We start from the raw sequence: 15,556 nt of genomic DNA on the forward strand, positions 1-15,556 counted from the left end.
GCTGTATACTGCTGGGGGCAGGCTGGGCTGGCTGTATACTGCTGGGGGCAGGCTGGGCTGGCTGTATACTGCTGGGGGCTGGCTGGGCTGGCTGTATACTGCTGGGGGCTGGCTGGGCTGGCTGTATACTGCTGGGGGCTGTGACAAATGCATTTCCCACCCTCAGCTTATACTCGAGTCAATACGTTTTCCCAGTTTTTGTTGGTAAAATTAGGGGTCTCGGCTTATACTCGAGTATATACGGTATGTAATATACATATTATGAATTGTCTAAAAATTATCTAAGAAAGGGGCTATGGTGAGATGGAGTTAAAAACGTTGTCCGTGATTTTCAAATGAAATATATATGGCTGGCAGGTAGGTGTCCGTGACTGGAGGCCTCTTTGTTTATAGAGGCTGGCGCTCCTGTCCCGAACACTTCCTGCTACAGCAGTACCTTCATTGTGTAGCGGGTGCACGGCTGTAGTCAGGATGGGAGTGCCGACCTCTGTAAGCCAACAGAAAACGTCAGTGACCGCCCGTTCTGGAGAAAGGAAGTATGAGGTGCAAATTGTGTTGTGTCTCCCCACCACCCAGCCATATGCAAATCTCAGACAACCCCTTTAATACGCCCTTTGCCAGAAATCCCTGCTCAGCCTATCACAGGTAGAGCATGTCACTAGTGCTGCCTCTGATTGGCTGAAGCCATTTCTGCTAAATAAAGACAGAACAACACAATGTAAAGGTCTGTGGAGACCCTTGGAGCATCGGAACTGTAATAGTGGTGGTGCACAAAAATGTTATTCCATGAACAGCCCCTTTAACACCCCCCCCCCCCACTTCATCAGTCCCTTTCATCAGTCCTGTATCATATACAAGTTGTAACAATAGAATTGCCGCTGTTTGCAGTTTTCCTTCGGTGTGTGCTACAAATGTGTCCCCCCCCACCCCTCTATACAATTGCCATTTAACAGCGCTGGTAATTTTGGAAAGTGCTTCTTCAGTCTAATTCATAGATCACCGTGGCTTTTATACAGATTGTTTAGAGAGCAGATGATAAAACAGCGTGAACTTCTGTATTTAGGGGATCTTGCTGATCTGAGATTAATTTGATTTATTACATGAGCGCGGTAGTGGGCACAAGGCTCCTCAATGGTAATATACTGCAGTGCTGAATGTGCGCAGTGCCCAAAACTGGATGGAGAAGACAATAATCCAGAAGACTGCAGGACGCCCAGGACAATGGTGGATGTTATATTGGATGTTTACCGGCTGCACATTCTCCTGTATGAATATTTATGGCTTAGGAGTCGGAATTCTTATTTTGGATCTGAAAATCCATCTATATCTTACCTTGGATCTGGCACCAGCATAATGGCAGCGCTCTGAAATATTGCTCCATTGCTTCATAAATATTATGTCAGAAATACATCTCCAGTGCTCATCCAAGAATTATACTGATATATATACTATAAATATACTGATCTATACTCAGCTGGGAGGGCAACTCCTGCTCCTGATGTCCCGCGGCGCAGTCCGTCTGATCCGTGCCCCTGTTTGTTTACAGGCTTCCGTCTGGCCACTCCCATCTGTCACCATATCCCAGCACCAGAAATAATATGAGAGATAGGGACGGATGGGATTGGCTGGCTGAAAGCTCTCCGAGCACAGCTTCCGTGCCCCTATAAACAAAGGGGCACGAATCGGATGGACCTTGGAGCAGGACATCAGGAGTCATGGAGCACGTGCTTACACATTTGAATTTTTTTTTTTTTTTTTTAATTCTCGAACAACCCCTTTAAAATTACTATAGTTATGCATGCTGCAATTTTGGGGAGGATCAACGCTCTTGATGTCGTGCGCAGGAGGTACTGGTGGTGTCGGGGAGTGTGGTGGGTTTGAGACAAACCCAATCATCACTAGCAGCACCAAAGTGTTTTGTCCACTGTCTAGAAAAGAGAAATCTATATGTATTAACCTTAACCCTGACCCACCCCCACAAAAAGGAAAAGTTACCACCAAAATGGTTAATTGATCGTTAGCAGATCAAAAGTCAGTTGAAGTATGTTATTTAGCATTGTGAAATTGGTTACAGGTCTCCTTTAAATGAAAGATTTTCATATTATCTTAGTATTTTTAACATTTTGAGGGGCCTTATTTTACCCCGTTTTTTAATAATGGTCACTTGACCTAAGCAAAACATAATTTGCATGAGTCAAGTAGATGACTGGCTTCAAGCCTGGTTATACTTCTGCCACTATGATCTCATACCAATAAAGTTATATTGCTTTCGGATGCTATTTTTATTTTACTGCAGTTGTAGCTTTATGATTTTTGCTCTTAATGTGTCACTCCGCTTTCACTACACTAGAGGAAAGCCCTCTACCGCGTAGCCACTGGTGCGGAGTAACTAGTTGCAGGATGTGATGACTGTGCAGAATTATATGATTGTCGGTGGAAGATCTGGAGGCTACGCTGAGCCACATTAGACAGCGAATTACCCATTAAGATTTTCCAGAAATCTTCTGCTGTTTAAGGAGATGCTGTCAGGCATTGTTACTTATGTGGTGTTAATGATTAAAAAAATAACATTGTAGTCGCCGTCCATACACAGGGAACAGGCCTAGAGCCAGCAAATATCATTAATAAAGAAGTTGTATAATTTATATGATCAGCCTTCTTGTCAGTCATACTGATGTATGTGCACATGGTCTTTACCTAGACCTGAAGGGTTACATGTTTTATAGTTATTAATGTGGGTGCATATTTTTAGCATTGCTTTTTTTTTTTTTTTTAATGTTTAAGGTACAACTTCAGGTTCATAACGATTTTGAACAATTACGTTTCCCATATTATGTTGCTCACATATTTCTTATGGCATTACTTTTGTGAGAAATGAGTAGCAATCAAGCAGTCTAATCTCTTTCCGTCTTTGCCCTAAAGCACAGTGAATTACATCCTGCCCACATTTCCCATGATGCATTGTTTGTGGGCTCATGTACAAGCTCAGCAGAGAATGAATTGAGATTTAAATAAGTAAAGCCGCTGAATTCTGTATAATCTGTACATACAGGATCTACTTAGTGACGAGCCTGGCAACTCATCACATGGGGAAGCATGGCATAAGTAGTAGAAACCAGCTATGAAATAGTTACAGTATGCAAATGCAATCTGTGCTGTGTAAGCACTGAGAGTTAATGGCTTCTCTGCTATGTAGATGCAGTTGTCTTTGGTGTATAGTTGTTCAGGATCACAGACTGGAATGGAGAGACTGGAAACCAGGGAGGTTGGGAGCCTCTGCTACCCCTATTTTTACATTTACCGTCTATGGGATTGACGGGTATAGCGGAGTAGAATAGGTGCAGCAGTGTGACTAATTTCCGCATATGTACAGGTCAGGCCTCATGCACACCTAACCTGTATACAAGCAGAGTTTGTGGACAGTTTCAGGTGGGTGGCGATTGGAGTGGTTAACGCTCCTCACCCCTCCCGTTTGCACATTATGCTCAGTGGCCAGGCACCCAGCTCAGTAACATGGTTTGTGCTCACCAAACCATGAACTTGCACAATAGACCTCAGTGGCAGGCATGAGCTAGCTGCAGTTTTTTCGGCTAGCCTGTGATTTGGTAAAAATCGGCACATTTGAAGGGGCTTCTTCTCTCCAGCACAGGCAGGATGGAGACATCTGCTTATCTAATAAATACTGAATTTATCAGATTACGTTTTTAAGATGCTTTTAGTTCCCCCTCTACAGATGCCATTAATTTACAATTCATTCAGGTAATCCCAGTTATTAGATGATTGGATATTAGGATAATAGACAAGTCATTTTCTGAACGGGTAGTGTGTTTGGACCTTTGACTATTGTCACTTATACCTTCTGTGTTTTCTTTTACTTTCAGACTCTTCAAGGAGAAGAAAAAAGACATCAAAGAAAGGCAGAGCTAAAGAGAAGACCCCAAGAAAGGAAAAAAGTAGGGAAAAAACTAAGAAAACAAGATCCAGGAAAGAAGACTCTGAAGAGAGGCAAAGAGAAAAGAGACATCACAAAGACAGACCCGAAGAGAGACAGTCCAGCAGATCGGACAAGAACTCCAAACACTCATCACATTCAAAAAGCTCCCGGAGATGATGTATCGTAAGACTGTATCCCGGCAAGTGACTCTGGAAAAGCGACTGTCCAGTGTTTTCTCTCTTCCTCCTTCTCCTCTATGATTGTAGAACACCGGCCTCAAACATCACTTTTCAGCCTAAGACAGACCTGTTTCTGTTAAAACCTTGTACTACTGGACAGTAAAAGCAAGTAACGCTGTATCCAAGCAGCTCCAGCGAGAAATCTGACCTTTTTATGTTTTTGGACTGTATTTTTCATGTCTATTAAACAGTGATCTTTTATAATAACAGGACAGTAATTTCTCCTCTTTTTGTACTGCGTTCTCCTATAGCAGGGGTGTCAAACTCATTTTCACCGGGGCCCACTTTAGCCTCATGGTTGCCTTTAAAAGGGCCGAATGTCATTTTGATTTATGGTAATAATTTAGATACCGCTTAACAGATGATCTGTTTAGTAGTTACAGTAATACAGAAATACCATCACAATGAGCCCATTGAGAGCATCCAGAAAGCTGAACATATTGTAAAAAAAAAATCTCAGAAACCATCAAATACAAGCACAGCAATTCAGCTATATTAAAATTAAGGTTTTAGACTTGGCTATTTTGTTTTCTGATATTCTCTCACAGGGGTAGCCTTGGTAGCCGTATCTCACATGGGTAGCCACGGGCGGCCGTCTCTCGCTGGCGCAGCCCAGGCGGCCGTCTCTCGCTGGCGCAGCCCAGGCGGCCGTCTCTCGCTGGCGCAGCCCAGGCGGCCGTCTCTCGCTGGCGCAGCCCAGGCGGCCGTCTCTCGCTGGCGCAGCCCAGGCGGCCGTCTCTCGCTGGCGCAGCCCAGGCGGCCGTCTCTCGCTGGCGCAGCCCAGGCGGCCGTCTCTCGCTGGCGCAGCGTAAGTAGCCCAGCATGACGTAATTGCGCATGAACGTGAATGCAAGTGCACACTGCTGGCGTTATAGTCCCTAATACAGTGACAATGCACCAGTGGAAGGTGCCGGGCCTTGTGTTTGACACCTGTGCCTTGTAGTGCCCATGTTTCATCCTGGCCTAATGCAACATTGTAACTCTATGTTAAGGCGCATTCACGCTGAGTATGCAGGCATACGGCCGGCGCCATGGAGAGAAGGGGTGACCCCACATAACATGGGGAAAGATAGGACATGTGCTATCTTTTTTCCAAGTATTAAACGGTACGGTGCATATAGAACATTGGTTTAAAACACCAGATTATAGGGACTAAACCTCCCAGAACAAGATGTAGAATAATCTTCAAAAGTTATAAATCCTTCCAATATACTTCAATTCCTTACGATATTCTAGATCTCTGCTTGCTGTCCTTCTGTATGAAGCTTCATTGTTTACTTCCAGTGGATAGAAATCTGTCCCTGGTCATGTGATGTCACACAGGTGCACAAGCTATTAGTATAACACGGCTCTGATTACTCTCTGTGATATAACGAGCCGTGAACCTGCCTGATATCACATGACCCATGGACAGATTTTTTTTTAAAAATAATTTGCTTTTATGTGTAGCTGGAACAACGTAGAAAACAGGAACGCAGTCCTTGTCACATTACATGAAAAAACTAGGGAAAAAAACATAACCATAGGTCATATATGAATGGCAGTGTACATTACATATAGTCACTTTAAAGGGAACCTGTCACCAGGAAACCCATTTTTAGTACATACTCTGCCAAAGTGTTTTTGTATAAAAAAATTGGTTTTACAGAAAAAAAAGATATGTTATATTGTACCTGTCATTAGCATCTGCTGTGTGACTAGGCACTCGTCCCCTGGGAGAGGCTGGAAAGGAGCAGTTTCCCCCCCACCCTTGGGAAACAGCTTCTCAATGTGTCCTTTTCATATATATGACTAACTCCCCACACTCGGGATTGGCTGTAGAGGAGCAGGGGGCGTCGCTAAGCCAAGTGAAGGGTGTTTTCATATATTTGAAAAGTACACATGTAAAAGCTGTTTTCCAAGGGTGAAGGGGAACTGCTTCTTTCCAGCCACTTCCAGGGGACGAGTGCCTATTCACAGCAGATTCTAATGAAAGGTACAATATAACATATCTTATTTTTCTGTAAAACCTATATTTTTTTTTTATACAAAAACACTTTGGCAGTGTATGTACTATTCTCTGTGGAGACTGGGGGAGTGCTTAAAATGGTTGACCCTATGGTCAATATGACCTATAAAGAATGAAATGAGGCCAAGGAAGGAGTGTGGGAAGCCAGAGAAGGGATATGGGGGAGGTTAGCCAGGAAAGACTGGGGGGAGGGGGGTAGACCCCACCAACGTCTCCAATGGATTGTCTGTACTTAGTAGATTGTTGGAAGAGGTTGCCAGGTTTTATTGAAGTTGGCATGTGTGCCATGAAGAGAGGAAGTGAGGTCTTCCATGTGCATAACGTTGTTGACTTTATTGATCCACATGGCTATTGTCAAAGGAGTGGTCTGCTTCCAGTGTATTGGAATGCAGGATTGGGCTGCCATTTTTAGGAATCGTAGGAGGGAGCTTTTATATGTTTGCGTCGAAATGTCACAATGGTGGAGGATGAGGAGAGGAGGGTCTAGCCTTTCTGAGTCTCCACAGACTAAGGAGACTAGATGCTGAAAATCCTGCCAAAATGAGGTGAGAACCTGGCATGACCAAAACACATGGAAGAAGGATCCTTCCTCCTCCCCGCATCTCCAGCATGTAGGGGACACTGGTATGTAACCGTGTTGGAACCCTATACCATCTGGCCATGAGTTTGTACTCTGCTTCCTGGTATCTTAAGCATACTAAGGTGCCGTGACATAGCTCAAAAATATGTTCTGTTCAGGTGTGAGCGAGATGTTCAAGTCAGTTAACCCATTGCGTCAATTAAATTGGGCCGGGATTGTCAGGAATGGATAGGAGACGCGAGTATGAGAAGGAGAGCGTATGGAGTACTGTCTCCGCGTTGGAACAAAGGCCTTCAAATGAGTTTAGGATTCTGGAGAATTGAGACCACGGAGGAAAGGAGGTCAAATAATGATGCAACTGTTGGGCTTTCCATGCTCCTAGCGGGCATGGGTCTGTAAGCTCCATGAGCTGTTGAGTCACCAACCCCGCCAAGTCCCTAGTAAAGTGTTCTGCTCTAAATTTGCCCACTTATCTCCATTGTTTAAAGACAATGGGGGAGATTTACTTACCCGGTCCATTCGCGATCCATCGGCGCGTTCTCTGTGGAGGATTCGGGTCTTCTGGCGATTCACTAAGGTAGTTCGCCCGATGTCCTCCAGGTGTCGCTGCTGTGCTGAAGTTCATCGGAGTGCACGGAAGTTCACCGTCTTACGCTGGGTGCAGGTAAGCGCGTGTCAAGTGACACTTTTTTTTAAATGCGGCGGTTTTTCCGAATCCGTCGGGTTTTCGGAGGGTCACGCCCCCGGATTTCCGTCGCGTGCATGCCGACGCCGATGCGCCATAATCAGATCGCGTGCGCCAAAATCCCGGGGCAATTCAGGGAAAATCTGCGCAAATCGGAAATTTTCGGATTACCCGTCGGAAAAACGCGATTCGGGCCCTTAGTAAATGACCCCCAATGTCCTCACATCCTGGGGGGAAGTCGGGGTGTCTCAATATCGGTGTCAGTGGTGAAATATCCTTTCCCTGTCTGTTTCCAAATGACAGTGGAGAATGGTCAGACCGATCGTAGGATGTGGTTTTAGAGCTGTAGTCCTTTCGGTATCTAGCCATGGTAGTACTTGCAGTGGAGTCGTAGTGAAGGACTGCTCCAGGCTGAAATTAAAGCACCAATCCCAGGGTTTGTCTAGGTGTGCAGCCGTATAATAGCCTTTGAGATCTGGCAATCCAATACACCCCAAGATATTTGAGCAGTATAGGGTGGTACGCTTGATTCTGGCAGCCCAAATGGACAGATTGCTATCCACTGGAAGTAAACAATGAAGCTTTCTAAAGAAGGACAGCAAGCAGAGATCTAGAAAACAATGAGGAATTAGTAAAGAAAGTATAGTGGAAAATTGAATAATTTTATCTTACACAAACCATATTACTTATTTGCTAAAAGTGGACAATCCCTTTAATGCACAGGGCTATCCCCGCCCCAAATACCAGTATACATAACTATATTGACTATAATGACATTGTGCCATACACTTTCATCTTTTGCTAAAAAACTTTTTATTCTGTGAAATGTTCCAGCAGATGAGCTTTTTTGTGTTCTGTTTTACGCCAAAAACAGTAATGTTCTCCCTTAGACCGAGCATCAAATTTATAATTCCCAGAATTCAGAGTAAAACTATATTGGCAACATAGCAAATCACTCCACCCAGTATAACATATGTTTAAGTAGCAGATCTAACAGGGAACCCTGCCACATACATGATTATAGTGTGGGCGAAATATAGCAGCTGACGACCTACCTTATTACATTTCTGCCTGTAGCCCTCAGTAACTGTATGGATGGAAGAAAATGATAGAAATATCTTAAAACATCTGTAGCAGAATATTTTTAGTCCATGACTTACAGACACCTCTCACACTAAATAAAAAGGAAGAAAACTAAAGTCCTTTTTTTGGCTAAAAATATTGATGAAATCAAATTCATGGGGTCCAATACTCCCAAGGATCAGCTGTTGGAAGTCATGGAAGATGATGATAAGAGAACAAGAAGCGGACATCTCCGTTCTCTGTGTAGTGGCTGAACTAAGTCACTGCTGCTCAAATACCATTTAAATGAATAGGAGCTTATCTGCAGTAACCTGGCCTGACCACTACCCAGAGGAGGGAGCTGTCTGTTTCCTGTTCCATTTTCTTTTTATTATCTGCCAAGACTATTTGGATGTTAGAATCCCTACCAATCTGATATTTAGGACCTGTTCTATGGATTTATTGTTGCATTTTTCTAAAAAAAAAAAAAAAGAATTGGGCACATTTATCAAGTGTTTTAAACTCTTTTATACCTTGTCTTCATAAATGGTAGGGCATAGTCTAAAGTGTTACACCATGGGGGAGATTTATTAGAAATGTCTGAGGTAAAACTGTTCTGCTTCTCTCCCACACCCCAGAATGAAGATAATACTCACAGCAGAGCCCAGGTGTGTGACACCCTGCACCCAGTGACCTCCTCAGCAGTGGCTTCACCTGGAGGGGATCCTGATCTTCTTCCACCCCCCTGTAATTCTGGACAGTATCCTCCTCAGACACCAATGTGGTCATCCTGCTACACGGGGGACACTTCTCTATACTATCTGCAAAATCCAACAGATTTCTCTTCTCTCCTGCTGCAAAAACAACAGAAAAAACGAGTGATAGATATGTTTTTGACAAAATGTTTTCTTCAAGGATGCAGAGTTATTTTGCTAATTTTTTTTGTTCACCTTCAAAAATCTTTAATATTTAAAATTTTTACGTGTACAGAGCTGTGTTGAGGTCTTATTTTCTGCGTAACAAATTTTTATATCTCAGTGACATTATTTATTATTCCATGCCGTGTACTGGGAAGCTGGAAAAAAAATCCAAATGTGGTGAAATTGGCAAAAAAAAACACATTTGTGGCACTTTCTTGTGGGCTCAGTTTTTACGACTTTCACTCTGCGCTCCAAATAACACCACTGCTTTATTCTTTGGTTCGGTACGATCACACTGATACCAAATTTATACAGGTTTTATTGTGTTTTAATACATTTTCAAACATGAAACGAATGTGTACAGAAAAAGAAAATTTGCCATCTTCTGACGCTAATAACTTGTGAGAGCAGTCATTTCTTTGTGAAATGATCTGATGTTTTCATTTCTACCATTTTGAACACTGTGTAACCTTTTGATCACATTTTATTACATTTTGTATAGGTTGTAAAGTGGTGTAAAAGTCGCGTTTTGGACTTTTGGGCCCTATTTTCCGTTATGGGGTTCACCACCAACAATGACCGTTTTTACATTTTGATAGATTTACATTTTGTAACGGGGTGATACCTAGCGTGTTTGATTTTTAGTGTTCATTATGTTTTATATCAGTTCGAAGGAAAGGAAGGTGATTAGAATTTGTAAGTATTTTTTATTATTATTTTTTTTTTTTTTACAATTTCGTAGACACTCTAGGGTGCATTAACCATATATAGTCTGATTGTTCCTGCCATATACAGGCAGTCCCCTGGTTACATACAAGATAGGGTTCGTAGGTTTGATCATTAATTGAATTTGTATGTAAGTCGAAACTGTATATTTTATAATGGTAGATCCAGACAAAATTTTTGCCCCAGTGACAATTGGAGTTTCCAAGTTTTTTGATGTAATTGGACAAAGGATTTTTAATAAAGCTTCATTACAGACACTTTACAGCTGATAATAGCAGTCTGGGACTATATTAAAGCATCTAGAGAGCTTCACCAGAGGTCACAGTGGGCAGAGGGGTCCGTCTTTAACTATGGCTTTAAGTCGGGTGTCCTTAAGTAGGGGACCGCCTGTACTGTAATCATCCTGCAGTATATGGCATTTTTTGCACAGTATTTATTACAATCTGCAGAAATGAGACAGCCTTGGGTCTGCCGAACACCCAAGGCTGTCATGGCAACCGATCGCTGCCAGCCAATGATGTTCGGGGGAGCGACGATCGCAACAAAGATGGCGCAGCCCACACGCCGACCGTCTTTTAAATGCCGCCGGTGGCATTAGAAGGGTTAATACCAGCGTGTATTAGCGGTGGGTGTTTGCTGCAATATGCTGCAAACCCCACCTCTAGATGAAGAGGGCTCAGCCGTGAGCCCTCTTCATACAGCCTTTACTCCTCTCTGCTGTGCATGTACGGCGCAGACGTGAAGGGGTTAAAGGGACAATTCGGCTTCAGTTTCTTGCTGTTCTTTATTACCTAATTCTATTTACATTCTTAGGGTGTTTTTTTCTGAATGTATTGCTCAGTTCCAAAACAGCTGTAATTGGAGGCATATGTTTTAGACGTGTCATCTTATACTTTATTTTTCAGCACCACTAATATTAACAGCTCTTCTCAGATAACACTGCATTTTAAATACATTTTTCATTAATGTCCCATCAATTTTAGCCAGTGTGGATAACCGGGACATTACCTAATGTGACACTTTCTATCTACGTGTCTTTGCCTGTCTGTAGCGCTATAAATTATAGTAAATGCAGTGGCTGCTATTTTTAGAGCAGCTATTTTGGTTTATCTCACACTAACACATAGCTGCCTGTGGTCAGAGCACTAGTTGTGTAGAGGATCTCAAACAAAATAAGGCCAAGTCTTGTTATCATGGAAGTTTAAAGGGGTTGGCCACTTAACCTCATGTTTTTTGTAATGTGTGTATAAGGCCCCTTTCTCACTTGCGTTGCAGATCACGTCAGTTTGATCAGGGTGCGATCAGGGTTTGGTCAGAGAAAAACTGACATTTTGCATCGGAGTTCAAGCAGTTTTCAGTCAGAGTTTGTTCAGTGTCTCCGTTTTTAACGCACATTTTCAATGCAATTTCAATGTGTTTTTCAGGTGCAGATAACGCGCTTAAAAAGGACTCAGGACTGAGCTCTATCTTTTCTATGGCAATGGATGGGTAAAAAACGCATTGCACTTGCATTAGTCTTGTATGGTGTGTTTTTCACACGCATGTCTTTCAAAGGTAGAGTATGCTGAGATTTAAACGCGTGTTAAAAAAAACCCCCTGTGTGCGTGAAAAAAAATGCAAGTCTGAAAAAGCCTGTTGATTACAATGGGTCAGAGTGCAATGCAAGTTCTGCATGTCAAAAGCATGCGCAGAACACACGCGTGAAAAAAGCGAGTGTGGGGTACAGGAATACTATCATAAGGTCACATGACCCTCCATCTGCAGCCATTTTATGGTCAGGAATGTCCGTCTAATGAGGTAAAAGACAGGAGGTTTAACTTTACATGTAATGAAAGCAGAGCAGAACCTTTAACCCAAAGTTTTTACAAAGGAAGCCGTTCACGGTCCCTCTCAGATTGTCGGAGAAATTCCTCTGTACACTGCACATATCTTATTTTGAAGTAAAAAATACAAAGCAGGAACAAATACAATATTTAAAGTAAAGAGCAAGTACTTACCAGCATCTCAATGGGAAGTATGAGCCTGCTTATGGTTGATAAGATGGTCAAGGTCCGCTTCCAATTAATTATTTCCTATGCTGCCCCCCCACCATTAATTATTTCCTATGCTGCCCCCCCATTAATTACTTCATATGCTGCCCACCACCATTAATTATTTTATATGCTGACCCTCCACCATTAATTATTTCATATGCTGCCCCCCCACCATTATTTCCTATGCTGCACCTCAGAATTAATTATTTCATATGCTGCCCCTCACCATTAATTATTTCATATGCTGCCCCCCACCATTAATTATTTCATATGGTGCCCCCCATAATTAATTATTTCATATGTTCCCCCTCACCATTAATTATTTCCTATGTTGCTCCCCCAACATTAATTATTTCATATGCTGCCCTCCACGATTAATTATTTCATATCCTGCTGCCCCTCCGCCATGAATTATTTCATATGCTGCCCCTCACCATTAATTATTTCCTATGCTGCCCCTCCACCATTAATTATTTCCTATACTGCCCTTCACCATGAAATATTTCATATACTGGCACTCCACCATTAATTATTTCATATACCCCCCACCATTATCCAAGTTCAAAGAGTGATGTGTGTCGGGGTTGTCTTCCGGTCACATTGCTTTGCTGCAGTAATAGTGCTCAAGCGCCATCGTGCATTATACAGTGATGGGCAGGACCTTCCTGTCCGGACGGAGGCCCCTGCCCAACTGCCGAAGGCGACGGGGGCCGGATAAAACGGACCGTAGTTTGGGGACCCTGCTTTAATACATGTATATTGGTAAATTACCAAATCTCCTGCCCCTCAGACATACACACACATTACGAAAAACATGAGGTAAAGTGTCCAGCCCCTACACCAATTGTAAGGATGGTGGACAGTCATAAGTAATGCTTTGTTAAGCATTCTGGGTAAGGAATATGCAAAGTTTTCCAAGCGGAGGAAAGGGAAAACACCCCGCAAGCAGAAATATAGAATCTGTCTAATAATTTGGGGCCAGCCATTTCCGTAAGGGAACAAAACTATGACCAAACCCAACAGAGCTCAATGAGCCTGGGAGCCAGTAAAAAAAACTGTAAGCTTCCGACCAAAAAAAAAAAACCCACCTGTGGGAATGAGGCTCAATTCATTCTACATCGCTTAGGATATAAACCCTGGTAGACTCCCAACAGGATTGTCTTCTACTTGACTGTAGGATTCAGTATTGGGTTAAAGGCTGGGTCCATCAAAGCAGTCTGTCATGCTCCGATAGGCCAGTCCAACACTGCATAGACGTATCTATAAGGCGAAGGAAATGGAGGTCTATATCCTTCGCTTGAAGGTTCTCTGTACAGATTTTAGAGTCCAGTTGAACAAACAATTGACTAATCCAGAACTTATCTAAAGCAAAAAATTGAAGTGTGTCTGATTTTGGAAATCCACACCTTACCGCATGTACTTGGTATTTTTAAATTTTCATTGACTTGAATCAGGGCTGGCGCCAGCACTGGGCTTACCCGGGCAAGTTGCCTGGGCCCAGGGCTGCTGGGGGGGCTGTTTGGTATGATAAACTAGGGAATAGTTTAGGTTGATTTTTTAATGCCTCTAAGTGAGTTCACTGCAAAGGGGCCACTAAGGCACTGTCACCCAGGGGCCTACTGATACCTGGAGCCGACCCTAACCTGAATGATACAGTATTACCATGTAGATTTTGTACAAGAAGATCCTGATCATGTTCATACACAATCCACTTCACTTATGTCACCCGCCCTACAAATTACTAAAAAGATACATTCATACTAAATATGTAGATGGTTTCATTGAATTAGAGTTGATCATTTAGGTGCCATAGATGGAATAATTACCATAATTATGTATCATAATTGCTTGTAGGATATGGAAAGTCATTACATCTATATCCAGTCTCAGAGCTCTCATTTGATGTCTGAATTTCTATGTACTTTTTACCAAATGAGAGAATTTTGGCTTGTGTGTTTAGTCTTTGCTTGGTGAATGAAGCAATCCTGCACTGAGCCCTCATTCTGACACTTGATAAATGGATGTCAGTATGAAAAAGGCAAACAGCAATTTGACAGGATTGAATTAATAGATCTGTTTTCACACAGTCAGTGACTTAGCTGGAATGCTGGAGTTCTCTGTGCTAGAGATTCAGCTTATTAGGAGACCTTGGCTAGTGCACACATCAATTACAATTTAGCCTCCAAGAAGAATGTGGAGATGAAGAAAATATTCATGAATTTAAAGGAAGCGAATTACCGTAAAATGCGAGAAGAACCTGGGACAAAAGAGTCTAGCTAGGAGAAAAAAACGTAATATGATATCTAAAATATAAGAATTATAGACAAAGTTGTTAATGACAGATGCAAATCTCAATGAAAATAAAGATCCAATGATGTCTATATTCACCTTTATTGACTTTTTTTTTTTGTTTCATCTTATTAAATTCAATAATAGTCTGGAATAATCTTAATTAAAAATGTTCTATCCTTATGCCCTATCTGCATTAATCCTTTATGTTTTTATATGTTTCCGTAGTAACAGACTACACACATAAACATTGTAGTCTGATCTATTAATTTTATTTACTTTTTAACATCTAATGTATCAAATTCAGACTTCTAAGTTAGAGATAATTGACAATAATAAATCGCTGGTACTATTTTTATTAACTGTTTATGAGCAATTTTTTCCATCTTTCTCTCCCTCTCTGCCTTCTGCTGTGGAGCTTCCATGGTTTACTTCTAGGGCTCTCCTGTACTGGACCTATGAAATTTTGAATTTTCCACTCCAAGGACCTGTCCTTCCTGAAAAACATGTTTTGGCCCCCTGGGCATGAGCAATATGGTCCTTTTGGTGCCAGTAATTACTAAGGTGTTCCTCTGTTCTTATTTCTTGTGTTTGTCCTGACTTCATTGGTAACAAAATCTGACAAGTTGTGACCTACTGCTTGAGTTACCGGTAGCTGCGCGTCCTAACTCTAGCCTTTATTTTATTAGTTTTGCAATCCTGGACCATTGCTCACCTGGCTACAGTCTCTACCTTATGACTTGATATGACATTTTTGTATCTGCTTTCTACTACTACTGCTACTTCTGGTGCTAAAGTGACTTGATTATTTGTTAAAATAAAGTCCAGACCTCATTGTAGAAAGTTAAAGGGTGACCACCAGGGAACTCCATTTAAAGGTTTGATCTGGTCTAACATATCAAAGTGTCCACAGATATTTGTATGCTAAAAAATGTATTTTATTGCATGTAAGATATAAGACAAACTTCGACCCAATGCTTATCTTACATGTACAGGCAGTACAGTTCTTAAGTTGAATTTGTATTTAAGTCGGAACTGTATACTTTATAATTGTAACCCCAGACAGAATTTTTTTGGCCT

General features: G+C 42.0%; 1 protein-coding gene across 1 annotated transcript in view; it reads left to right on the forward strand.

The window, feature by feature from the left end:
* Nucleotides 1-4,382, forward strand: part of CWC22 (CWC22 spliceosome associated protein homolog) — a 59,053-nt gene extending 54,671 nt beyond the window's left edge. The window contains exon 19 of the mRNA XM_072121585.1: nucleotides 3,882-4,382. Coding sequence (XP_071977686.1) covers nucleotides 3,882-4,111 — 230 coding nt within the window. The 3' untranslated portion in view covers nucleotides 4,112-4,382. The remainder of the gene's footprint in view (nucleotides 1-3,881) is intronic.
* Nucleotides 4,383-15,556: the final 11,174 nt, after the last annotated feature.

Source organism: Engystomops pustulosus, chromosome 8 (genome assembly GCF_040894005.1).
Source record: "Engystomops pustulosus chromosome 8, aEngPut4.maternal, whole genome shotgun sequence".
Classification (NCBI taxonomy): Eukaryota; Metazoa; Chordata; class Amphibia; order Anura; family Leptodactylidae; genus Engystomops; species Engystomops pustulosus.